This window comes from Papio anubis, chromosome 3 (genome assembly GCF_008728515.1).
Source record: "Papio anubis isolate 15944 chromosome 3, Panubis1.0, whole genome shotgun sequence".
Classification (NCBI taxonomy): Eukaryota; Metazoa; Chordata; class Mammalia; order Primates; family Cercopithecidae; genus Papio; species Papio anubis.
The window spans coordinates 119,679,901-119,706,754 of record NC_044978.1 but is presented as its reverse complement, the minus strand read 5'-3'; the positions used below and the strand labels follow the sequence as shown (position 1 = coordinate 119,706,754).

General features: G+C 44.5%; 1 protein-coding gene across 5 annotated transcripts; it reads left to right on the top strand.

Moving 5' to 3' along the window:
- Positions 1–26,854, top strand: NAAA (N-acylethanolamine acid amidase). 5 transcript variants are annotated; one of them, XM_003898743.3, is made up of 11 exons: positions 1–296; positions 910–1,074; positions 5,227–5,353; positions 10,176–10,266; positions 14,422–14,498; positions 19,107–19,279; positions 19,430–19,492; positions 20,250–20,316; positions 21,444–21,472; positions 25,531–25,648; positions 26,175–26,854. In XM_003898743.3, the coding sequence occupies exons 1-10, from the start codon at positions 91–93 to the stop codon at positions 25,610–25,612; spliced, it is 1,080 nt and encodes a 359-aa protein (XP_003898792.1). In that variant the 5' UTR covers positions 1–90; the 3' UTR covers positions 25,613–25,648; positions 26,175–26,854. The 5 variants fall into 5 exon arrangements, 4 of the variants coding, with proteins under 4 accessions (XP_003898792.1, XP_021794195.1, XP_009205184.1 ...); XM_021938504.2 differs by having other exon boundaries at positions 89–267; XR_002522063.1 differs by lacking the exon at positions 21,444–21,472.

The following is a 26,854-nucleotide window of genomic DNA, read 5'->3' as shown; positions in this document are numbered from 1 at the left end:
GGCCCCGCCCCAGGTCCTCCTCCTCCACGGCTTACCCGGGCTCTGACAGCGGCTGCAACTCTCCGAGTTGCGGCCGCAGGAGCCGGAGCCATGCGGACAGTAGACCGGGAGGCGCGCCCGGGGCTTCTGCCCTTGCTGCTGCTGCTGCTGGCCGAGGCCGGACTGTCCGCCGCCTCGCCCCCAGCAGCACCGCGCTTCAACGTGAGCCTGGATGCGGCCCCGGAGCTGCGCTGGCTGCCGGTGCTGCGGCACTACGACTTGGACTTGGTACGCGCAGCGATGGCGCAAGTCATCGGGTGAGCTGGGGCCCTGGACAGGGTCTGCGGGTACGCCAGCGGTGCGGTTCGGAGTCAAACGCGCGCTGCTCAGAGTGCTTTAAACCGGGACGCTTTACTCCCCGCCACCCTTGGAGAACTGGCTTTGGCTGCCGCCCTGAGCAGTGTCGGAGTTGGGGAGAATCCAGCGCGGCAGGTTTGGCTTTCAAGTTCGGTGTCACCCGTGGCACGCCAGTCCTTGAGCCATTCTGGGTCAGCGTGGGGCGCGAGTTGTCGCCCGGGCTGCATTGCTACCGAAGAGGGGCAACCGCGCCTTCCTTGCGGGCCTCACGGGCCTTCCAAGCTTGGCCCTTTGGGACCAGCCTCACTCGCCCTCCCCATCTCCGAGTTTTCTTCCCCGCCGCCTCCCCTCCCTGCCCCCCGCCCAGCTTCCACCCTCTGCCCCTCCTCGCCCCCCCGCCCCCACCCCCGGGAGGCTGCAGATTGAGTGACGCGGCGCCTGGGCGGTCCACTGTCTGGGGAGCGGTGGCCCTGACAGTTCACGCCCTAAGGATGTAGCCCCGCTCGCAGTGCACACGAAGTCACGCCGCCGACCTCTGAGCGGGTCAGATGCCCTCGTGCTCTTCTTTTCTAGGGATAGAGTCCCCAAGTGGGTGCACGTGTTGATCGGAAAAGTGGTCCTGGAGCTGGAGCGCTTCCTGCCCCAGCCCTTCACCGGCGAGATCCGCGGCATGTGTGACTTCCTGAACGTCAGCCTGGCGGACTGCCTCCTGGTCAACCTGGCCTACGAGTCCTCCGCGTGAGTGCCCCAAGCCGGTGCGGAGTAACACGGGACTTGCTGGGGCCTCCTGACACAGGCTAGCGGCAAGAAACATGTTTTCCGTGTGATAAAAACAGGGTGGTGCCTGCTTGCCCAGAAACTTACAGTGCTTCCTCGTTGCCTCTCTGGGTAAATCTGAGCTGCAGATCGTAGGCTTCGAGAGGGAAAGCAACTTCTCCGAGTCAGCATTGAACTTTCCCTCTACCAGTAGCCGGGGGTTTTCTCTCCCCCAATCCAGGTAGCATCCTACTTTTAAAATTCTGCTCAAAGGCCGGGCAAGGTGGCTCACGCCTGTAATCCCAGCACTTTGGGAGGCCAAGGTGGGCAGATCACGAGGTTAGGAGTTCAAGACCAGCCTGGACAACATAGTAAAACCCCGTCTACGAAAAACACAAAAAATTAGCCGGGCGTGGTGGTGGGCGCCTGTAATCCTAGCTACTTAGGAGGTTGAGGCAGGAAAATCACTTGAATCCGGGAGGCGGAGATTGCAGCAAGCCGCGATCACACCACTGCACACCAGCCCTGGCAACAGTGGGAGACTCTGTCTCAAAAAAAAAAAAAAAACTTCTGCTCAAAACGTACTTTTCCGGGAAGTTTTTGAAACTAAGCCTCCTCTTATCTGGACCCTTTAGTTAACTCAGTGGCCTTCCATCTCTATACTGGCAGTGGCTCATCTCTGCCTGTATTTGTCGCCCTGCATTTCTCCTTTCATGTGTGTCATGGCTGAAGTGTCTGTGTCCACCAGGGCTGGGGCGACAGGGAACACTGCTCTAATAGGGCCAGCCAGTGTTTGGACCAGGAAGTGGGCTTGATAAAATGTGCACCCAGGCTGGGCGTGGTGGCTCACGCCTGTAATCCCAGCACTTTGGGAGGCCGAGGCAGGTGAATCACCTGAGGTCAGGAGTTCAAGACCAGCCTGGCCAACATGGTGAAACCTTGTCTCTACTATTAATACAAAAAACTTACCCAAGCATGGTGACGGGCACCTGGGAATCCCAGCTACTCGGGAGGCTCAGGCAGGAGAATCACTTGAACCCAGGAGGCAGAGGTTACAGTGAGCTGAGATAGCGCCATTGCACTTCAGCCTGGGTGACAAAGCAGGATTCTGTATCAAAAAGAAAAAAGTGCACCCAGAAGTGAAAGCAACATGGAGTGTGTGGTTGATCCCAGGCAAAGTGCAGGGGACCACTAAAGGTTTATGGGCTCAGCAACAGGTTCTGGAATAAAGGGAGGTTTTGACTTGGTTTCTCCCTTTAATACTTATTATTTTGCCACCAGACTAGCTTCATCTCGTAACCTCTTGTACATACTTAGAGCTTCTTGCTGCCTAGAGATGATGGGGGTAGAAAAGATCTTGGAATAATGAAACTTCACTGGCCCAGGCATTTTCCCAGAACACCTAGGCAGAGTAAGCTAAAAAGCACTGGGACTGCCTTCCTCTTCAGGAAATGCTTTCAGGCACAGAAAAGACACAGGCCTGCTAAATAACATGCCTTTCAGTTGAACTAAGTTATTATAATTTTACCACCTCCCTCTCCTACCTCCAACTTTTTCCTATTTTTAACTTACGGCTTTCTCAATGAAAAATCACGAATCATTTTTACCCTCATCTGTTGGAGTCACCATATTCAAACAGATTAAAGCAAAAGTTCCAGTAAAAACATTCTAACTTTTGGATTTGATACTAAGGTATTTATAGAATTGCCTAATAGAAAGCACCATTCAATTCCACTAGCATTAACAAAGGAAATGCTTTCTTCTCATGTTGGAAGTAAGCCTTCTTGAATTAGAATAATACTAGCTACCCTTTATTGAGCCTACTGGGTGCCAGGTACTTCATGAGCACAGCCCCGTGGGGAAGATGGTATCATCTGTTTTGTGATGTGGAAACCAAGCCTCAGAGGGGCCACCTTGCTGGAAGTCAGGTGGCTGGTGAGTGCTAGAAGCATGGGATCTCCAGTTCGCTGCAGTGCCTCTCAAAGCAGAGTCTGTTTCCTCATTTGTCTCCCGTGCTTGTGCACTGCTACATCACACCACAACATTTGGGCCTGATATGAAAGTATTGTTATCTTGCCAATTTTGAAAAATCGCCTTTGAGGGAGATTCTACAAACTCTGCTTTAGTACTTCCCATGTCTTACCAGTTCTCTCCCTGACCTGAACTCTTTGAAGTTAAACTCAGAAACGTTGGAGGGAGGCTGGGCACAGTGGCTCATGCCTGCATTCCCAGCATTTTGGGAGGATGAGGTGGATGGATCTCTTGAGCCCAGGAGTTCGATACCAGGATCTGTTGAGCCCAGGAGTTTGATACCAGCCTGGGCAACATGGTAAAACCTTGTCTCTACAAAAAATACCACAAAATTAGCCAGATGTGGTGGCTTGTACCTGTGGTCCCAGTACGCAGGAAGCTGAAGTGGGAGGATCACTTGAGCCTGGGAAGTCAAGGCTGCAGTGAGCTGAGATTGTACCACTGCATTCCAGCCTGGGTGACAGAGACTCAAAAAAATAATAATAATAAAATAAATAAATAAATAAATAACAGAAACCTTGGAGGGAATTAAAACTGACCAAGGTTCCATCTTTATTTTATTTTATTTTGTTTATTTTTGAGATGGAGTCTCACTCTGTTGCTCAGGCTGGAGTGCAGTGGCGCGATCTTGGCTCACCACAACCTCTGCCTCCCGGGTTCAAGTGATTCTGCTCCCTCGGCCTCCCAAGTAGCTGGGACTACAGGCATGCGCCACCATGCCCGGCTAATTTTTATATTTTTAGTAGAGACGGGATTTCACTACGTTGGCCAGGCTGGTCTCAAACTCGTGACCACATAATCCACCCACCTTGGCCTCCCAAAGTGCTGGGATTACAGGCCTGAGTCACCCTTCTGGTGCCTGGCCCGAGTTTCCACCTTTAAACAAACAAACAAAAAGTAACACTTTTTCCCCCAATTATAAAAGTAACATGTAATCATTGTAGAAAATCAGTAAATGTAGAAAAGTAAAAAAACAAAGCTAACCACCATCCTGTTATTTAAAAATGACCAGAAAAACCCTCCAGGATATTTTCTCTCAGTTTTGTTCATGTGGATATACATATTTTTTCCCCTGGTATTGGACACACTGTATGTAAATATTTTATAAATATTTATTATAAATACATAATATTTTTTCATGTACCATTAAGTATTCTCAGAAAATATGGATACTTAACAAGCCTCCTCCTCTTTTTCTCTCTATGAACTTCTGTTCATAGAGATTCCCCCTTTTTAAAAATTATGATCTCTGGCCGGGCGCGGTGGCTCAAGCCTGTAATCCCAGCACTTTGGGAGGCCGAGACGGGCGGATCACGAGGTCAGGAGATCGAGACCATCCTGGCTAACATGGTGAAACCCTGTCTCTACTAAAAAATACAAAAAACTAGCCGGGTGAGGTGGCGGGCGCCTGTAGTCCCAGCTACTCAGGAGGCTGAGGCAGGAGAATGGCGTGAACCTGGGAGGCGGAGCTTGCAGTGAGCTGAGATCCGGCCACAGCACTCCAGCCTGGGTGACAGAGCGAGACTCCGTCTCAAAAAAAAAAAAAAAAAAAAAATTATGATCTCTGTGCAAGGAGCTGGGAGACAGGAAAAGTGCCAAGTCCCTTAAGAGCCAGCCATTTTCCCAAGGGGACAAAATGAAACATTTGTGAAACAATGGTTTAGTGTTACTTTATTTGCTCTGAGGAATTAATATGTGGAGAGGTGAGCTTGAGCTGGCTTTGAATCATGTGTTAAATAGAATACATGCTGCCAAGCAGAGGAAAAAGCAGAGTTCACAGGTCTCCTGAGCCCAGGATGGGTTAGTTTCACTGCAGATTTAGACTGAGGATGAAATTCTCACTCACTATGCTTATGATGCCCTGCATGTGTGCTAAGGGCAAACACCGGAGAAACACTGAATGAGCACAGATAAGTTGTATCCAGTTGTGTTTTTCATCTTGAATTGTTAATCTATATTCTTACAAGCATTATAGCACATATGTCAGTCATAAGGAAGAAAAACTGTTTTACTTTGAGGATTTGTTTTACAAATGAAAAACTCCTTTTCCTTTTTTTTCTTATTTGTCTTATTCATTCATGTTGGACTTTTCCCTTTTCTCAGATTCTGCACCAGTATTGTGGCTCAAGACTCCAGAGGCCACATTTACCATGGTCGGAATCTGGATTATCCTTTTGGGAATGTCTTACGCAAGTTGACCGTGGATGTGCAATTCTTAAAGAATGGGCAGGTATAGTACATACTGTATAAGATAAGAAATCAGAAAGATTTGCAAACTCAAGTTAGCAGTCATTTGGATGGCCTGCTAACTTACGTGTGTTATCAGTATAAGACACAGAAAAGTCACACCTCTGGAAAAACAAAGGCAGAAGAGAGGTTTACATCAATTATGCTTATAGGAAGGACGGTCATTTATTATTTATTATTGAGTGTCTACTTAAAGAGGTCACCTAGTTTTCCATAGGGAAATCTCTTTTAGAGAGTGATCAATCATCCACTTAGGCAGAATCAGCTCTTTCCTCTGCTTTCCCATGCCCAGGCTGCTTCTGGAATATGGAGGGGCTGGGTAGTGCAATAACTAGGAACACTCAACTTTGGGATCTGACAGTACCAGGTTTGAATCTTGATTCTATCAATTACTGTACTTCCTTTGTGAACCTGAGAAATTACTCATTCCCTAATTTTGCCGACTACAACTCATGGAGGTGCGTAACTACTTTACTGAGATAGTTATAAATGTTAAATGAAGTAGTCTGTGTAAAGTTGTAGCCAAATAATAAATGGTCCTTCATTCTGCAAGTATGATTGACCCACACCACTTTCTTGTGTATGATCTTTAAAAAATTATACTTTGATTTTTTGTTTATAGCATGATCCCTTTAAAACTATAATCTACTATATATTGTTGTCACTGTGTAAACATTTAGAGAGACAGAATTAATCAATGCTCATTGAGTACACAAAGCATGTTTTGCCGTAAAACAGAATACAGTGTGCAAGAGCCAGATTTTGGCTGTAAGGACAAGGACTGTATTCCCTTTGTTCTTTGCATTTAGGGGTTGATTCACAAATACTAAAAACTCATTTACTAACTACTCAGTCATCTGCTTTTACAAACACTTTTTTTCATAAAAAATTCAAACAGTACAGAAATATTTAAAGTAAAAGTTTCTCCTTTCCAGTCCCATTTCTTTACTTCACCACTATTAATAATTTGTTTTCTAGCTGAATTAGTTGGAAAATGATTTTAAGTGGTAACGATAATATAAATGCATAATAAATTCTCAAAGGAAATCTGCTAAATATTGTTTTATTACTGAATGATGGGATATTTATTATTTATTATTTATTTATTATTTATTCATGTTTTTTCTCCATTATTCTATAATGAGCTAATACTCTTATAAAGAGATAAAGGAATAAATGCAATGAAAATAAATTATTTCAGCTGTTCTGAAACTCACTCTAATAGTTGTTTCTTCTTTTGTTTTTGTTTTCCCTGGAGTTCCCATGAAATAATCTGTAGAGAAATAGTCTGTAGAGGTAGTTTTACTGTCAGTACTCAGGTGACTGTTACTGAATGTAGACAGTTTACTCTTGGGTATTGCTTTTCTATGAAGGACTCATGGCCAAGAAATTGTTTTATGAAATTAAGAACAGGTTATCCACAAAATAATTCATCTCTCATTCTTGTCTAGTGTTTGTAATCTTAGAAGTATTTTTGGCCGGGCACAGTGGCTCACGCCTGTAATCCCAACACTTTGGGAGGCCAAGGCGGGTGAATCACTAGGTCAGGAGTTCAAGACCAGCCTGGCCAATGTGGTGAAACCCCCGTCTCTACTAAAACTACAAAAAAAAAAATTAGCTGGGCATTTTGGTGGGTACCTGTAATCCCAGCTACTTAGGAGGCTGAGGCAGGGGAATTGCTTGAACCTGGGAGGCGGAGGTTGCAGTGAGCTGAGATCGCACCACTGCACTCTAGCCCAGTGACAGAGTGAGACTCATCTCAACAACAACAACAACAACAAAAGTATTGTCATACACAGGACCTCATTTGATCCCCCCAGCAGCCCTGCGAAGCAGGCATCAGTCAACATTTTTATCTTTACTTTCTAGATGAGGGGGCCTAACTTCATAGAGACTGACTTGCCCCAAATCACAAGGCAGAGACATGGCAGAGGTAGGGCCAGAACCCAGGCATTGGGCCTACTGATAGTTTTCGTTGTCAAAGCTCAGCCTTAATTAGACTATAAATTATTATTATTGTTATTATTATTTTTACTGTTTTTATTTTTGAGACAGAGTCTCACGCTATCGCCCAGGCTGGAGTGCAGTGGCGCAATCTTGGCTCACTGCAACCTCTGCCTCCGGGGTTCAAGCAATTCTCCTGCCTCAGCCTCCCAAATAGCTGGGACTACAGAGGGTGCTACCACACCCGGCTAATTTTTGTATTTTTAGTAGAGATGGGGTTTCACTATGTTGGCTAGTCTTGAACTCCTGAGCTCAGATAATCCGCCCGTCTTGGCCTCCCAAAATGCTGAGATGACAGGTTTGAGCCAGTGCACCAGGCAATTAGGCTGTAACTTAAAATAACTTAAAATTCCCTGCTAAGGGTTTGTTTATGTCAACTGACTAGGCAGAAACAATTGGGAAGTACAAACAGAAGTAAAGACAGATTTTCAGAGCTGCAAGATAAAATATCTTACAAATTATATCTCAAAATTATTTATCATTGTGTATGGTAATTGAGAACTATGATGTGATTTTTGATCTCACAACTTCAATTTTCTCAGCCCTTCAAGAGTGACCCTCAGGGTCACAGTGTCATGCAAATGAGGTGGCCATATAATTACTTTTTATTTTCCACGTAATTACATTTGTAAGGGCTTGAGTAGTAAGGTAGACTTATTTCTGCTTTACCACCATCCGTGGAGATGAGGCGCTCATGGAGGCCCTCAGTAAGTCTGAGGGCTGAGGTCATTTATAAAACTAAGGCCACTGCATTCTCCCTTGTAATTCAGCCACCTTAAATTATTTTTATAAGCAAATAAGGTAAAAATAAATAATTAAATGAAAAACATTACTGACCTAATTTTTCTAAGGAAAATATCAATCTAGGACTATTTATTTCTTAAAACATAACAGTATTAGTTAACTTTTATCAAACAGTATGAGTCAGATACTGTTTTAAGTACTTTTTTTTTTTTTTTTTGAGACAGAATCTTGCTCTGTCACAAGCGGGAGTGCAATGGTGCCATCTCAGCTCGCAGCCTCTACCTCCTGGGTTCAAGTGATTCTCCTGACTTAGCCTCCCGAGTAGCTGGGACCACAGGTGCACGCCACCACAGCCAGCTAATTTTTGTATTTTTGGTAGAGATGGGGTTTTGCCATGTTGGCCAGGCTGGTCTCAAATTCCTGGCCTCAAGTGTTCTGCCTGCCTCGGCCTCCCAAAGTGCTGGGATTACAGGCATGAGCCACCACACCTGGCCAAAGTACTTCTTTGAAAAATAAAATTTGGTATCAGAAATAACTGATAATGGCTAGCTGTGGTGGCTCATACCTGTAATCCCAGCACTTTGAGAAGCCAATACAGAAGGATTGCTTGAGCCCAGGAGTTTGAGACCAGCCTGGGCCACATAGGGAGACCCTGTTTCTAGGAAAACCAAAAAAAAAAAAAAAGTATATGTGTGTGTGTGTATATATATATATATGTCAGGTTTGGTGGCATGCGCCTGTGGTCCCAGCTACTTGGAAAACTGAGGTAGGAGGATCGCTTGAGCCCAGGAGGTTGAGGCCGCAGTATATTGTGATTGCACCATTGCACTCCAGCCTCGGTGACATATAGAGTTTGATTTTTCTCCTGCAGGTACATAGTGGTATCTTGCAATCACTGGAGCTCGTGACCTTAATTTAAAGTGGGGGTGATGCCTATAATTAATGGGATAGTTGTGAGGATTAAATGAAAGAGCTATGTAAAAGGATTTTTAAATATTTAAAATTTAAACGTGATTATTATTGGTGAACAGTCCCACTTGTTTCTCCTAACGTCACAGAGCTTATAAAATATGTGATACTTATCTCTTATAATCAAATCAAAACAAGTTTTATTTTATTTTATTTTATTTTATTTTATTTTGAGGCAGAGTTTTGCTCTTGTTGCCCAGGCTGGAGTGCGATGGCGCTATTTCGGTTCACCGCAACCTCCATCTCCCAGGTTCAAGCGATTCCCCTGCCTCAGCCACTCTAGTAGCTGGGATTGCACGCATGCCCCACCACGCCCGGCTAATTTTGTATTTTTAGTAGGGTCAGGGTTTCTCCATGTTGGTCAGGCTGGTCTTGAACTCCCGACCTAAGGTGTTCCACCCACCTCGGCCTCCAAAAGTGCTGGGATTACAGGTGTGAGCCGCTGCGCCCAGCTTCAAAACAAGTTTTAAAGTAAAACTCCACTTGCTACTTCTAGGATGGGGCTTCTTAACCTGCTTTGTGCACCCCTTTGGTGAATAATGTTTTATAAATACATAGTAAATGTGTGTGATTACAAAGAAAATCAGTTGTGTTGAAAACAGCCATTTCAATGTTATACTTTTTCTTAACACATTAAATAGTAAGGTTTAGCAGTGGGTCTAATAACTACCATGATTTCAAAGTAGTAAATTATGGACAGTGTTTCAAAATATCTGCAGCCAACATTGTGTATGTGAAAAACCCTGTGATTTCTACTAGTGACAAAATTATAGGCACCACTATGATTGCGTGATTTGTTGCATGTGTTCATTACAGAAGGAATTAAATTTCAGTTGGAGGTTAATGAAAATAAAGATGCATCTTTTTTTTTCCCATCCAAGGTCACAAATCTACTAAAATCTATCTATGGACCACGCCCCCCACCCCAGCTTAAGGTTAAGAACCTCTGTCTTAGAAGGCTATTTCAGAGTTTTATTCTATTTTGTTGGAATTATTTTTTAAAAATCCAGAAATCTGTGGGGCAAAACAGATAATTTCAGTGTATTTGATTGGAATGGTGGAATGATCCATGTATCTCTTGATTTCAGATTGCATTCACAGGAACTACTTTTATTGGCTATGTAGGATTATGGACTGGCCAGAGCCCACACAAGTTTACAGTTTCTGGTGATGAACGAGGTAATCAAAACAAACTCCTGTGTAATTTTAGCTACATTATTGTTCAGTTCTATCCAAGCACTTCCTTCACTCGCCCAACAGAACATACAGAACACCCACTATGTGGCAGGGACTTCCATCCTAGTGGGGGAAAATAGACAGTATGCGTGGAAGCAATGAAGATGATTTCAGGTAGCAATAAGTGTTGCAAAGAAAGCAAAATAGGAAGCTGTGATAGAGAGTGAAGGAGGAGGTGGAGTGGTTAGTACAGGTCAGAGGGTCAGAGAAGGCCTGATCCATGTGATCCAGGAGCTAGTTCTACAGAAGCCAGGGGAAGACCATTTCTGGTGGACTTACCGCAAGGATGAAGGCCGTAGGTAGTAATAATAAGCTTGGTGGATTTCAGAAGCCGAAGAAAGTCAGTGTGGTTATAGCGTGGAGTAAGTGGGTAGTGACATTAGAAGTGAAGAAGAGGCTGAGGGCATGGTGCAGGGCCACAGTGAAGAGTATGGATTTTAAGCATAATGGAAGCTGTAGGGGGATTGTAGGCCAGGGAGTGAACAGATGTGATTTATATTTTTAACTGGTACTTTTGCTGCTCTGTAGAGATTGGATTGTGTTAGGTTAAGATGGAAGCAAAAGACCATTTGGAAACTACTGTGATAATCTAGGGGATATATGATGCTGTTATACAAGCAACATTTGTAAAGCACTTTCTGGTTTACCATGCACATCTTCACATGTCTTCTTCTTAGACCCTCACAACAGTCCTGTTAGGCAAGGCTGTTATTTTTAACTCCATTCGTTAAGCAGAGAAGGACATAGGCTGTGAGATGAAATGACAGCTAGTAGTGGGAGAGGAAGTTCTCAGATCGCTCTCCTGAGTCCTGACCCGATTGCTCTGTTCATTGACATTCCCACTGCCATGCCCCAGATCTCAGGGGAACACCATTTAGTTCCACAGTATGTGGGAAACCTAGAGATAAGTGAGCTCTGTGTCTGTCCTCAGTGTGCAGCTGAATCAAGGAGAAGGATATATACAAGGAGTATCTTAAAGTTTAGTGTTGCTCATCTGATGAACCCTGATTGACTTCATGGTGTTGTTTTTTTGGGTTTTTGTTTGGTTTGGTTTGGTTTGGTTTTTGTTTTTGTTTTTGAGACAGTCTTGCCCTGTCGCCCAGGCTAGAGTGCAGTGGGCGATCTTGGCTCACTGCAACCTCTGCCTTCCGGGCTCAAGCGATTCTTGTGCCTCAGCTTCCTGAGTAGCTGGGATTACAAGACGTGCCACCATGCCCAGCTAATTTTTGTATTTTTGGTAGAGATGGGTTTTCATCATGTTGGCCAGGCTGATCTCAAACTCCGAACCTCAGGTGATCCACCCATCTTGGCCTCCCAAAGTGCTGGGATTACAGGTGTGAACCACAGCTCCCAGCCAGTGTGGTTGTTTATTCTTCTCTGCTTTACCGGGAAGATGATGATTGAGTATGTATCAGTGTCCACAGTAAACAGTTATTTATCCTAATGTATTTCTTCCACATTCTCTCACTCCCTAAGTCTTATCAGCTCTGACAGCAGAACTAGACTGTACCTGTCCATTCTCTCTACCTCCACTGTTGAGCTAGCCCCTGTCACACCTGTACTGCCTGATCAACCCACCTGATCTCCTTGCTACTATTTTTACCTTCCTACAATTCTTTCCCTACCCAGCAACTAGAATGGTCAGGTTGTTCCCCTGCGTAAAACCTATTGTGACAGATATCGCATGATTTCACTTATATGTGGAATCTCCAAGTTTGAACTCATAGAAGCAGAGAGTAGAATGGTAGTTGCTATGCACTGGGGAAAAAGGGAAATGGTCAAAGGGTACAAAGTTTCAGTTAGACAGGAAGAATAAGTTCTGGTGATCCACACAGCAAGGTGACTACAGTTAACAATCATGTATTACATATTTCAAAATTGCTAGAGTGGGTTTTTAAAAAATTAATTTTGTTATTGATATACATTACATGTGCATATTTTGGGAGCACATGTGATAATGTGTTAAATTCATATAATCACAGAGAAATGCAAATCACATTTTTATTTCTCTTAATGATTAATGATATAGAATATCTTCATGTGCTTACTGGCCATTTCTATATCTTCTTTGGAGAAATGTCTATTCAAGTACTTTGCCCAGTTTTTTGTTTATTTGTTTGTTTGTTTTGAGACAGAGTCTCACTGTCTCAAATCACACATTCATAAACGTACGATCATGTATGCATGATCTGATTGTGATATGTGTTACTTTAAATATTTGTCTTTTCTTTACACTAGAAATAGTCAAATTCTAGCTATTTTTTGGCGGGGGGGTCGTTAAAAAAATTAAAAAAAAATTTTTTTTTTTTTTAGTAGAAACAAAGTCACACTATATTACCCAGGCTGGTCTCAAACTCCTGAGCTCATGCAGTCCTCCTGCCTCGGCTTCTCAAAGTGCTGGGATTACAGGAATGAGCCACTGCACAAGGCCTGTTTTTGGTTTTGTTTTTTTTCTTTTTCTTTGTTTTCTTAAGACAGAGTCTCACTCTATTACCCAGGCTGGAGTACAGTGGTGGGATCTCGGCTGACTGATCTCAATCTCCTAGGCTCAAGTTATCCTCCCACCTCAGCCTTCTGAGTAGCTGGGACTACAGGCATGTGGCATCATGCCTGGCTAATTTTTGTAATTTTTGTAGAGGTAGGGTTTTGCCATGTTGCCCAGGCTGGTCTAAAACTCCTGGGCACAAGTGATCCGCCCACCTTGGTCTCCCAAAGTGCTGGGATTACAGGCATAAGCCACTATACCTGGCCAATAGTAGCCTTCTTAATGGGTGTGAGGTGGCATCTCATTGTAGTTTTCATTGCATTTCTCTAATGATTAATGATACGGAATATCTTTTCATGTGCTTACTGGCCATTTGTATATCTTCTTTGGAGAAATGTCTATTCAAGTCCTTTGCCCATATTTTTTGGTTTTGAGACAGTCTCACTCTGTCACTCAGGCTGAAGTGCAGTGACTCAATCACAGCTCACTGCAGCCTTGACCAACAGCGCTCAAGCAATCCTCCTGCCTCAGCCTCCCCAGAAGCTGGGACTACAGGCATGTGCCACCATGCCTGGCAATTTTTAAATTTTTTGTGGAGATGGGTTTCATTATTTTCCCCAGGCTGGTCTAAAACTCCTGGGCTCGAGCACTTCTCCCACCTGGTCCTCCCTAAGTGTTGGGATTATAGGCGTGAGCCAACACATCTGGTCCTTTACCCATTTTTTAATTGGAATGTTTGTTTTGTTGAGTTTTAGGAGTTCTCTAAATACTCTGGATATTAATCCCTTATTGTTGCAAATATTTTCTCTCAATCTGTGAATTGCCTTTTACTCTGTTGATACCGTCTTTTTTTTTTTTTTTGAGACAAGAGCCTCCCTCTGTCACCCAGGTTGGAGTGCAGTGGCCCGATCTTGGCTCACTGCAACCTCTGCCTCCCGGGTTCAAGCAATTCTCCTGCCTCAGCCTCCCGAGTAGCTGGGATTACAGGCTCCTGCCACCATGCTCGGCTAATTTTTGTATTTTTAGTAGAGACAGGTATCACCATGTTGGTGAGGCTGGTCTTGAACTCCTGACCTCAGGGGATTCGCCCACCTCGGCCTCCCAAAGTGCTGGGATTACAGGCATGAGTCACCACGCCTGGCTGATACTGTCTTTTAATGCATAGAATTTTAAAAATTTTTTGTGAAATTCAATTTGTCCATTTTTTTCTCGTATTGCCATTACTTATCTTTGAATGAAAACTTTTGTTTGGCAATGAATCCCCTAACAGACTTTTAAAAGTTGTCCAAAAGTAATTTTGGGAAATGATTGCAAATTTGTATTTTTTTTAAATGTGAGCACAAATCACAGGTGTGGAAGATTCAGGTTCTCTGTGTTCTTCCTAATATTTATTAAGACACTACCCTTGACAGCTACGTAATTTTATTTTGTCTGGTATAATTAGTAGAATTATTTCCTTTAACATAATTACCATTGTATCCTGGTACAAAAGATTCTGCTTTCAAAACTTGAGTGAATATCTCTCTATATTCCCTTGCTAAAATGACATATCTGTTGCATGTGTGTATATACACACACACACACATATATGACATATATACTCAACTTGGCAGATAAAGGCTGGTGGTGGGAGAATGCTATCGCTGCCCTGTTTCAGAGACACATTCCGGTCAGCTGGCTGATCCGCGCTGTGAGTATATTTAATGTGTAGCCCTCCTTAACTCCACTTCCACCTTCTAAACCGTTCTGTGTCATTTAACAATGTTGCTTTTAATGTAAGGAACTCCTTAAAAGAAGAAGCATCTAACTAAATGTTTGCAAAGTGCATATAAACCTTTTTGATAAATGCCAAAGATAAAGCCAGACACTAGTTAAAGTGGTAAGGACAGATTGTAATCAGTATAAGCTATTGCAGTAAGGAAGAGTCCAGTGTGAACTGAGTTCAACTTTGGTTTGTGCAGAGGTGATGGGTATTTTAAAAGGAGGTGAGGGAACAGGAGCTTAGGAGAATCAGAAAAGTGAAAAGTGGAAAGGAGGGGTTGGTTCATGTGAAAACAATTTGAGTTTGCTAACTAGAACTTAGAAGTTACGCTCCAGGCCGGGCACGGTGGCTCGCACCTGTAATCCCAGCACTTTGGGAGGCCGAGGCAGGCAGATCTTGAGGTGAGGAGATCGAGACCATCCTGGCTAACACAGTGAAACCCTGTCTCTACTTAAAATACAAAAAATTAGCCAGGCGTGGTGGAGGGCGCCTGTAGTCCCAGCTACTCAGGAGGCTGAGGCAGGAGAATGGCATGAACCTGGGAGGTGGAGCTTGCAGTGAGCCGAGATCGCGCCACTGCACTCCAGCCTGGTCAATAACTGTGAAACTCCGTCTCAAAAAAAAAAAAAAAAAGGAAAAGAAGTTTTGCTCCTACCCTCCCACAGAGCCAGGGAGACAGGGGCCCTACCTTCAGGTGTTGGCTGGAACAAATGTCAAATTCTTCTGACAGACTGAAGTTTTCTCAGACAGGCACTTTAAGGGGCTTAGTCATCTGAGAGATGTGGCCTTGAGCTGTTAGAAACTATTAGTATTTGTTCGAGTCTTTATAAACCAGGGTCAAGGTGTAATAGAGAAGAGGGCTCAGAGGAGCCTGGCTAGAGTTTGGTCAAGGAGAGAATCTTTGTCATAGGCCAGAGTTTTCCACAATAGCTGATTGAGATATGAGATAATATTATGCTCTTCTACAGAGACAGATGTACTTTCCTTTTAAAATCTCCATTTGCAAATATCCAAACTAGCAAAGCAAATGCATCAGAAGGTAGCTATACACACAATAAAAGGAACATCTGCTCTACAAGAACCTATTAAAATGTGCTGGGTTCCAGGCCACATCTACAGTAGTCTCCCCTTATTCTTGGTTTCTGTTACCCACAGTCAACTGTGGTCCAGAAATATGAAATGGAAAATTCCAGAAATAATTCATCGTTTTTAAATTGCACAATATTCTGAATAGTGGGATGAAATCAGTCACCTAGTAACTGTCTCAACTATCAGACTATCACCGCATCTCAGTGCTTGTGTTCAAGGAACCCTTATCGTACTGCATAATTTGCCACAAAGTGCAAGAATAGAGATGCCGGCAACTTGGGTATGACAAAAAGAAGCTGTAAGGTGCTTCCTTTAAGTGAAAATGAAATGGCATCTTTGTCCGGGGTGATACCTGAGATTTGTTGTCTCAGGGCCACAGAAAACTAGAATGCGGACGCACCAGAGTGAGGTTAAGAGTGGAAGTTTAATAGGCGAAAGAAAGAGAAGAGCTCTCTGCAGCAAGAGAGGTCCCAAAAAAATGAGTTGCCGCTTCCACGGGGAAATGCAGGAGGTTTTATGGATGAGCTTGAGGAGGCGGTGTCTGATTTACATAGAGCAGGAAAGATTGGTTGGACCAGATGTGCCATTTGCATAGGGCACGAAAAGCTGTCTGCCCCCACCCTAATCTTTTATTATGCAGATGGATTCTCTACCTGGCTGGTGCCATGTTGCCTGCTTCCTTACTGTACACATGGTGACAAAGAAAAGGGAAGATGGGCCGGGCGCGGTGGCTCACACCCGTAATCCCAGCACTTTAGGAGGCCGAGGCGGGTGGATCACCTGAGGTCAGGAGTTGGTGAAACCCCGTCTCTACTAAAAATACAAAAAGTAGCCGGGTGTAGTGGCAGGTGCCTGTAATCCCAGCCCCTTGGGTGGCTGAGGCAGGAGAATCACTTGAATTCAGGAGGCAGAGGTTGCAGTGAGCCGAGATCGCACCACTGCACTCCAGCCTGGGCAACACAGCAAGACTCTGTCTCAAAAAAAAGAAAAAGAAAAAAGCAGGGAAGATGGAGCCTCCATGTTGAACATGCCTGGCCCCCAGGTAGCCCTTTTCTGTTGGCACAGCTGCCGGCATCCACCTGTGCGAGCTTCCAGCTTGCTTATGTCTGTTTGCAGCTCCACTTTTCAGGCTGCTCTTTGTTAGAAAAGAAGAACCTCTTGGGCTACTTTTTGTTAGAAAGGAAGCCTTGCCAAGGACTCTTTTACCCTATCTGCCTAAATAATTTATTTCTATCTCCTGTATCAAAAAGGTAAAAGTTCTTGGTAAGGAAAGAGAAGAAAATCGTTATGCTGAGGTTGCTGTGTTCTCTGGTAAGGACGAATCTGCTGGGTTCTGTGGTAAGGACGAATCTGCTGGGCGCTGCTCGCCTGCAGTCCCAGACACTCAGGAGGCTGAGGCGGGAGGATCCCTTCTGCCCAGGAGTTCAGGTCCAACAGACAACATATTGAGACCCCATGTCTGAAAAGAAGTAAATAAATAAAATAACAAAAGAAACCTCTGGGACCTAGACTAAAAAAAAAAAAAAAAAAGGAAAGAAAGAAGAAAGAACCCCCATGTCTATTAGCAGTCACTGCCCATTTCCTCCATTTCCTGAGATGGATGAGGCATTTGCACTCCCTGACTTTGTCACCTGGGTAAAATAAGTCACCACTGCCTTCATTATTTTGTATGATGTTCTTTTGCTTTGTTGTCACAGGTTAGAGGCAATGAATTTTATGGTAGTTGGGGGATGGTATAGGCAACATAAGCAAACTAATATTTCATCACTCCTATTACCTCTGCAAAGGCCTGGGGAAAATTTCCTCTTTGCCCTCTGAAGGTTCACTGAAAAGTCAACTCACAAAAGGCAGATTAATTGGAGAAAAGGCATACAAATTTATTTAACATGTACATGACATAGGAGTCTTCAGAATGAAGACCCAGAGATACAGGGGACATTGTCCAGTTTTATGCTTAGGTTTAACAAAGTATGGAATGCCATGTAGAAATATGATTAGACAAAAAGGTAGATCCAGGGCTAATAAATGGAGTGGGGAAACCCAGCAAGGCCTGTCTGTCTAGATTCTTCTTGGCCTCTCTGACCATACATTTCCTTCTTCTGGGTACAGGGCAGGATCCTCTCTGGAAAGGGATCATATGACCTACAGTCAAACAAGTTAGGACAGATCATTTCTTTCTTTCTTTTTTTTTTTTTTTGAGATAGGGTCTCACTCTGTCGCCCAGGCTGGAGTGCAGCGGCGCAATCTTGGCTCGCTGCAACCTTCACTTCCTGGGTTCAAGCAATTCTCCCACCTCAGCTCCCTGAGTAGCTAAGTATAAGGCAGGAAAACTCTACAAAGCCCTGCCATGGGTTTTGTAGAGTTTTCTTGCCTTATACTTATTGCTGTTAGGGTTTATGGTACTGAATGATGGAGCGTTTGCAGACACCAATATCTTGAATTGTTCTTTTGTTTGACTCTATCACCACCTCCACCCTTGACAATGTGCCCTGGCAATATCCAGGATGGGTGAGCATACAATGTACTTCCTTTAAAACATGGCAGCAGAATGGTTGTGAAGGTGGAGACAGGAAGAGCAGGCCCTCCACCGAAGGATATTCTTGAGCAGATCAGCTCTGGGAAGGAGCCCATATGGAATCTGAAGATTTGGGGAGTGATCCCCTTAAGTATCCTTGCCACAGGCCTTTGGAAGTCTTCCTGGGTCCTCGGGGTGTCTGAACACCTATTAAGCTCAGGGCCCTAATGTAGCGCATGCTCTTTCATCCCTAAGCCTTTGCCAGTCTAGTCCATCGAACTAGAACCCTCCTCCCCACTGCCACTCCTCACCCTGCAACCACCACTTTCACCACTCACTTGTGTTTGTCTCTTTGGCTTCAATTCATGTGATGCTTCCCTGCAGTACTTCTTCCACTGCCTTTGGTGAGGATGGGTCCCCTACAGTGACATCCATAGCATCTTCTCCTATGTGAACACTCATTACACTGTCACCATTGGCTGTTGACTTTTCTGTCTTCCTCAGAGGTTTGGGGAGAATAGGACCTGTGGACTCATTCACTGCTCTATCCCCACAGCGGCACAGTGCCTGGCACAGAGTAGGTATTCAAGAAAACTCTGTTGAAATAATAAATGAATGAAGAAGCGTGAGGAGTCCTTTGTGAGGGCGATCTGCCTGGAGAGCACACAGCCCGTGTTTGCTGAGCCAGGCCTAGGACTTGTCAACAGTTCTCCCCTCCTGTCAGAAATTCCTGCTGCTCCTGGCACCCCCTTTGAAGCTGACATTTCTTCCGTCTTAGGAGCCCTGATGACAAGAGGATAAGGTCAGAGCAGATCAAGGTGATAGTCATGACACAGCATATCAGGAGAATGTGCTTTGGATCATTTTTGCATCATCTGGTGCGGACCCAGCTGCAGGTGAGGTTGCTCATGCAAGTTCTTCTTTTTGTTCAGACCCTGAATGAGTCAGAAAACTTCGAAGCAGCTGTTGGCAAGTTGGCCAAGACTCCCCTCATTGCTGATGTTTATTACATTGTTGGTGGCACGTCCCCCCAGGAGGGGGTGGTCATCACGAGGAACAGAGATGGCCCAGCAGACATTTGGCCTCTAGATCCTTTGAATGGAGCGTAAGTAGAACCGAAAGTTCTGGTCATTCTGTATCAAATAATCATGTTTTCAAATTGGTGGAATGAAGGGTATTTAAAATTTGTTCATATGTCTCCTTTGCTATGTCGTAAATTGTCGTGGATAAGACAAGATGATGTGCTCTGTTGTAGGTGGTTCCGAGTTGAGACAAATTACGACCACTGGAAGCCAGCACCCAAGCGAGATGACCGGAGGTAGGCTGCTACGTGCTTTCTGGTTTGCAGTGTTTTCTTGTGGTCAGGAGAATATGCCCATTCTGTCACAGGAACCTGCAAGACCTACGGGTGCCATCCTCTCCCAGAAAATGTACCTGGGCCCCTTCACCAGTGTCTTGGCCGGGAAGGGAGTGTTGTGTGGAGGAAAGCAATGGGCAGAGCCTCTCAGCAGCTGGGCGGGTGTTGGGAGGGTCTCAGGGTCAGGAGCCCTAGAGCCCACCACCAGTTCTGCTAATGACTCACTGGGTGGCTCTCGGGCCTCTGTTTACCCATCTGTAAAATGAAAGCAAAGGACCAGGTTCATGGTCTTCTAGGCAAGATATTTTTAGAAGGAAACTATTTCCCTTATTTAAATAATAAACCAGTGAAGGGTTTTTATTGTCCCTTCAAGTTGTAAACATTCTATAATTATAAGTCAGCACAGTTCCAAAGTGCAGGTAGCTGTATAGGTTGCGTTGGCTTTACTGCCCCACAAGTTTGGCCACTGTTCAGTTCTGCAGCCACACATTTTCATCATCCCAGCTTTCTTGAGCAGATGGTGCTAACCGTCCCAGCTGCTGGATGAATTCCACCGTGGTGAGCTGGGCCTCAGCAGGAAACAGGCTTGGGGCCAGAATCTGTTTTGGAGAAAGGGAGATAATGAGACTAGAGCTTGCATTGTGCCTCATAAAAATGACGCTGATGGGCTTCAGTGCTTGTTGAAGTGCCAAGTGACCTTCGACCATTGTCCTTACAGAACACCTGCCATCAAGGCCCTTAATGCTACAGGACAAGCAAACCTCAGCCTGGAGGCACTTTTCCAGGTAACTTGTGTCACAGTGTCGCGCTTACCCAGGATGTTTGGTGTTTTGTTAATAGTGAATATGAAAAGCTCCGTGAAATCCTCTGGTAGGTGAAAATGTTAGGGTAAAAATTTTATTTGGTTGAAATCATTTATTAAAAGTGGTGGCTCACGCCTGTAATCCCAGCACTTTGGGAGGCCAAGGCGGGCAGATCACAAGGTCAGGAGATCGAGACCATCCTGGCTAACACGGTAAAACCCCATCTCTACTAAAAATACAAAAAATTAGCCGGGTGTGGTGGCGGGCACCTGTGGTCAGCTACTCAGGAGGCAACCAGCAGGAGATGGTGTATGTGTGAGCAGGAGTAGGCTTGCAGTGAGCCAAGATCTCATGCCACTCCAGCCTGGGTGACAAAACCATCCCGTCTCAAAAAAAAAAAAAAAAAGTTATATGCCATTTTCTGAACTTGCTTCTATATAAGTTAAAATGTCCATCTTCACCAAAGTTTTTCTTTATGTTAAAAAGAAAAAGGCATAGTTGTAATATATGTTCATTGTTTAAAAGAAAAAAAGAGAAAGAATTAAAAAGTCAGGCCGGGTGCAGTGGCTCACACCTATAATCCCAACAGTTTGGGAGGTCAAGACAGGAGGATCACTTGAGGTCAGGACTTGGAGACCAGCCTGGCCAACATGGTGAAACCCTGTCTCTACTAAAAATGTAGAAATTAGCCAGGCATGGTAGTGTGTGCCTGTAATCCCAGCTACTCAGAAGGCTGAGGCAGGAGAATCGGTTGAACCCGGAGGTGGAGGTTGCAATGAGCCAAGATCATGCCACTGCACTCTATCCTGGGTGAAACAGCAAGACTCTGTCTCAAAAAAATAGTCTATAACTATCACCTCAAGATACACTAAAGAGTGGTTATGTTCTTTCTACAGACATCGTTTTTTTTTCTTTTTTAGTAGAGACAGGGTCTCTCTATGTTGCCCCGGCTGGTCTTGAACTCCTGGGCTTGAACAGTCCTCCCACATCAGCTTCCCAAAGTGCTGGGATTACAGGCCTGAGCCACTGCACCTGGCCCTCCGTAGATATTCTTTGTGTATTTCTTCTACCATGTAATCTTCTCTATAATATGACTTTTTCCTATGCAGGTTTTGTCGGTGGTTCCAGTTTATAACAAGTAAGTGACTTGTTAAACATGTCTGTTCACACATCACTCCAGAACAGTGAACTCACTCACGCACTCTTTGGCTCAGCGAGGATCTGAGGGCTCCTGTCACCAGGCTGTGGGGGCGCTCCTGTGGGTACAGCAGCGAGTGAAACAAAGTCTCTGCTCTCATGGGACTACTACGGGTGGGGTGGGGGTGGGGGGTGATCAACAAATATGTATCAGGTGAGAAGTCCATGAAGAAATCCAAAGGTAAAGAGAATAGAGTGACCCTGAAGGAGGCTCTGGGAATTTTTTTTTTTTTTTGAGTCTCCTGTGTCCCCCAGGCTGGAGCGCAGTGGCTCAATCTCAGCTCACTACAAGCTCTGCCTCCTGGGTTCACACCATTCTCCTGCCTCGGCCTCCCGAGTAGCTGGGAGTGCAGATGCCCGCCACCACGCCCGGCTAATTTTTTGTATTTTTTTAGTAGAGACAGGGTTTCACCGTGTTAGCCAGGATGGTCTTAATCTCCTGACCTCATTATCTGCCTGCCTCGGCCTCCACAAAGTGCTGGGATTACAGGCATGAGCCACCATGCCCGGCCAGCTCTGGGAATTTTAAATTCACACTTGGCCTGCCATAGTGTTGTCAAACTAGGAGGAAAAACACTTTGACTGGCTGACCTCTTGACTCCTACATTTGAAATATGCTGGCAGTGAGGTGTTCCTCCGAACTCAGTCAGGTAGCTGTGGACAGCCTTCACCCGTTAGGAGCTCCTTAGAAATAAACTCTGAATACTTTTGGTTTTCTTTTATCTTCCCGAGGAATTTCCACTATCTCCGATGCTGTTCCTTGTTCCACTGACAATTCACTAAGTTAATGTTCTTTTTTAGCCTGTACCCTTGATAGCAGCATTCTGTGAGCAATGGTTTCTCTAGTCTATAGTCTAGGATTTTTATCCACATACTATTTTTTTTTTTTTTTAAGTGAAAGCAGGCCAGGCGTGGTGGCTCACACCTGTGATCCCAGCATTTTGGGAGGCCAAGGCGGGTGGATCACTTGAGGTCAGGAGTTCGAGACCAGCCTGGCCAACATAATGAAACCCTGTCTCTACGAAAAATACAAAAATCAGCCAGGCGTGACGGTGCACACCTGTAATCACAGGTACTTGGGAGGCAGCATCTGGAGAATCACTTGAACCTGGGAGGTCGAGGCTGCAAGTGAGCTGAGATCATGCCACGGCACTCTAGCCTGGGCAACAGAGCGAGACTCTGTCTCAAAAAAAAAAAAAAAGAAAGAAAAAGAAAAGAAAACTAATTAGTATTCTGCTACTCAAACAAGTGAGCTATTTGGGTAACAAAGCATACCCAGTGGTCTGCTAGTAAGCCAGCTCTTTGTGTGGGAAGGGACCAACAAAAAAATTCCCAAATTTGTAGCATTTGTTGACTTCTGTGATGTGAATACTCCCACATGGCTGATTTCAAGCTTACAGTTGGCTCATACACTCCCTGCATATTTAAGAATTGGCCCTCACCAGCCTGTAGGAGCCAGCTCCAATGCACTACTGACTGTACCCATCATAGCAGGGCACAGTTTTGCCCTTTTAATAGTCATTTTTAAAATAGGGGTTAATAAACTATTTTTGTGTTCTTACAGTTTTTTTAGGTAATTATGGAAGTGATGAATAGATCTGTCTGGGTACAATGCCTCACACCTGTAATCCTAGCACTTTGGGAAGCCAAGGCGGGTGGATCACTTGAGGTCAGGAGTTCGAGACCAGCCTGGCCAACATGATGAAACCTAGTCTCTACTAAAAATACAAAAATTAGCTGGGCATCGTGGTGCATGCCTGTAAGCCGAGCTACTCGGGAGGCTGAGGCAGGAGAATCGCTTGAATCCAGGAGACGGAGGTTGCAGTAAGCCAAAATGGCACTCCAGCCTGGGCGACAGAGGGACACTCCATCTAAAAAAAAAAAAAGAAGTGATGAATATATCTTTTAAAAATTAGCATTATAATAAATAGTTAAATTTATTGTAATAAAACGAAGCATTTTATCTGCTTTGAACAGCCCTTGTAATTTTACATGGTGGCAGTGGCCAATGGTCTGTATTATAATTGAGTTAAGCATTCTCCAGTTGTTATATCTTCCTTTATTAAAACTCTGAAATAAACATATTCGTTTGCCTCTCCCCTGCTTACTTTCAGATTATTTCCCTTGACTGAATTCCCAGAAGTAGGATTATTGAGTTAACAGCTGTGAATGTTGAAATGGTTTCTGAAATGGTTTGGTCAAAATACAATTGTTAGAAATTATACACAGTTCACCAAGTAGTGTTTTTCTCTGTTGTATACTTGAAAACTCAAGAGAAACTGCATTTAAGTAACAATCACCATAGAGCCAGAATTAACACAGACTTCTGACTCTCAGGCCCTTTATGTGTAATGATTAACCTCAACCGAGGCTGTTCAGTTGTGTGAGGTTAATAGACATAAGTGTAACTGTAAGAAAAAGAAAACAGAGGCCGGGCGCGGTGGCTCAAGCCTGTAATCCCAGCACTTTGGGAGGCCGAGACGGGCGGATCACGAGGTCAGGAGATCGAGACCGTGCTGGCTAACACGGTGAAACCCCGTCTCTATTAAGAAATACAAAAAAAAAAAACTAGCCAGGCGAGGTGGCGGGCGCCTGTAGTCCCAGCTACTCGGGAGGCTGAGGCCGGAGAATGACGTGAACCCGGGAGGCGGAGCTTGCAGTGAGCTGAGATCCGGCCACTGCACTCCAGCCTGGGTGACAGAGCGAGACTCCGTCTCAAAAAAAAAAAGAAAAAGAAAAAGAAAACAGAAAAACAACAAGAAAGTAGTCTGAGCAAAGGCAGTTAGCTCTATGCTGCTCCCTTGTGCTGTGCTGCAGAATTACACCCACCTGCAATACAACTCCATCCTCTGCTGTGGCTCATCATCAGCAGAGAAAATACTAGAACAGTGATGGAGAATAGAACCATGACTAAAGTAAACGAGCAACTAAGGTCCTGTTCAGGGAACCTCCATTACCCTTGGACGAGCTCTGCACTTACTTATAGTGCTGTCTTTAACTGAGTGTATGATTTAGCTGTGGACCCAGTGCTACTAATTCTGCCTGTTTCTGAACAACCCAGCTCCGATATTTTGCACATGCACCTCAGTTGGATTCCAAGACAAGTGTGTGTGCATGTGGGCACATGTGCTCAAGTTGTTTAGGTCTCTTCCTATACGGAATGTGGAATCAATGACACTATACTTTTCATCCTTAGATCTGGGCAAGGTGGAGGGGTGGGGCAGGTGTCTTGATCCTGGAGCTTTAGAGGCCCTCCTCTGGAATTCCTCTAGTTGTGATACCACCCCCCAAACCATGGTGTAAGGAATCTGCTGGACCAAGGGCATTTGCCCACCTAGAGTCTGCCCAAGTACCCAGGACCCTGTAATTCTCAGCCTGAACAGCCCCACCTCCACTTCCAGGGTTTGTGTTTTCCTCTTCCCTGGGTGGTATTCTCCTGATGGTGGTGCACGGCCACTGAGGGAGAGCACAGGGGTAGGTGCTTGCTGGGGAATGTGAAGGCGGTGATGTCACATGTATGCAAGTAAGGCCCTTGGGGGTAGGACAGAGCCAGGGTGAGGGCCCAGGCTTGGTCTCCCCCACTGCCTTGGGGTAGAGCTCTGAGGAGTCTGAGATTTTATTTATTTATTTTTTATGAGACACAGTCTCACTCTGTTGCCCAGGCTGGAGTGCAGTGGCGCAATCTCAGCTCAGTGCAACCTCCGCCTCCCAAGTTCAAGCAATTCTCCTGCCTCAGCCTCCCTAGTAACTGGGATTTCAGGCACCACCACACGCGGCTAATTAAGTCTGAGAGTTTTAAGTTCCAACTTGGCCTTCCACAGTGTTGTCAAAATAGGAGGAAAGAGCACTTTGACCTCTTGATTCACAGAATTAAAATATTCTGGCATAAAGGGCCTTGTCCCAGATCCCAGGTGTTAGGGAAGACTTGGTCATTTTCTTCCCTCTCTGGCATATTAGAGAAAATGATGTGTACATAAAATTTCCTCTCATTATTTTCAGCCTCACAATTTATACTACGGTAATGAGCGCCGGTAGCCCGGACAAGTACATAAGTAGGATCAGAAACCTGAGTCGAAAGTAAGTCAGCAGAAGAGCGAGTTCACCCGTGCTGTGAAAGGTTTGTTGTTACTGTTGTTTTGGGGAGATGTGGGGAGGTAGGTGTGTGCTGGTATTTCTCACAGAGGATGGTAACAGCCTTAAAATGTATACATATATAATATTTTCTGACAAGCGTCTGGCATTGTCATTTGTGTCAGATTGTCATCATTAGATATTTTATTTGGAATCATTTGTATGAAAACCAATCTTCGGCCGGTATGGTGGCTCATGCCTGTAATCTCAGCACTTTGGGAGGCAGAGGCAGGTGGATCACTTGGGGTCAGGAGTTCAAGACCAGCCTGGCCAACATGGTGAAACCCCATCTCTACTAAAACTACAAAAAACTGTTAGCCAGGTGTGGTGTCAGGCACCGAAAATCCCAGCTACTCAGGCACTGAGGCAGGAAAATTCCTTGAACCCAGGAGGTGGAGTTTGCAGTGAGCTGAGATCACACCACCCAGCCTGGGAAACAGAGTAAGACTCCATCTCAAAAAAAAAAAAAAAATCAGTCTTTGAATTAAATACATGTTTTTCTTCCCTTACAGATGATTTTTTAAAATGAAATTCTTGAAGAGCTGCACCTTTAAAAATCAGAGAAAGTGAAAGTATTGTGTTATGTTACGAACAACGCAGGCTCCTTCCTCATTTAACTTTTCAACCTTGCGAAGTGGGGCCAGAAGATCGATTTGGAGTTTGTGGTAAAGCCTGTAATAGGCATTGTCCTGCACCCGCTTCCCTTTGTGGTTTGCCTCGATCCTCTCTAAGCTTCTATCCTGGCCTGAATAACTCAAAGATAATTGGTCTCAGAGTTCAAGCCATATCCTCAGACCTTATTTCCATCTTCTCATAATTCTGCCATCATACCTTTGCTTCTCCACTAATGAAATGAGCTGGCAAGACATCTGTTCATTGTGAAGTGCTTCTGAAAGAGCCTAAAAAAAGGCTCATCTGAAAGAAATGGAGAGCTCTATTTCGAACCAAGACTGTTTGAATGTGTGTGAGTCTGATCTTTGATCATGTATTTCCATGTAATGGGAGTCTTGTTTTTTATAATGTTTCTAATGTTTTATTGAAAAACCTATGGACCTCCTTCTTTCTCAACAGCTACTTTCTTACTGCTTTTTGAAAATAATATGCAACCAAATTGTTTCTTAATGTCACATAATTAAGTAATAAAATGTCAAAAGAAATGTTGGCAAGAAGAATAAAAAAATTTTCCAAGAAA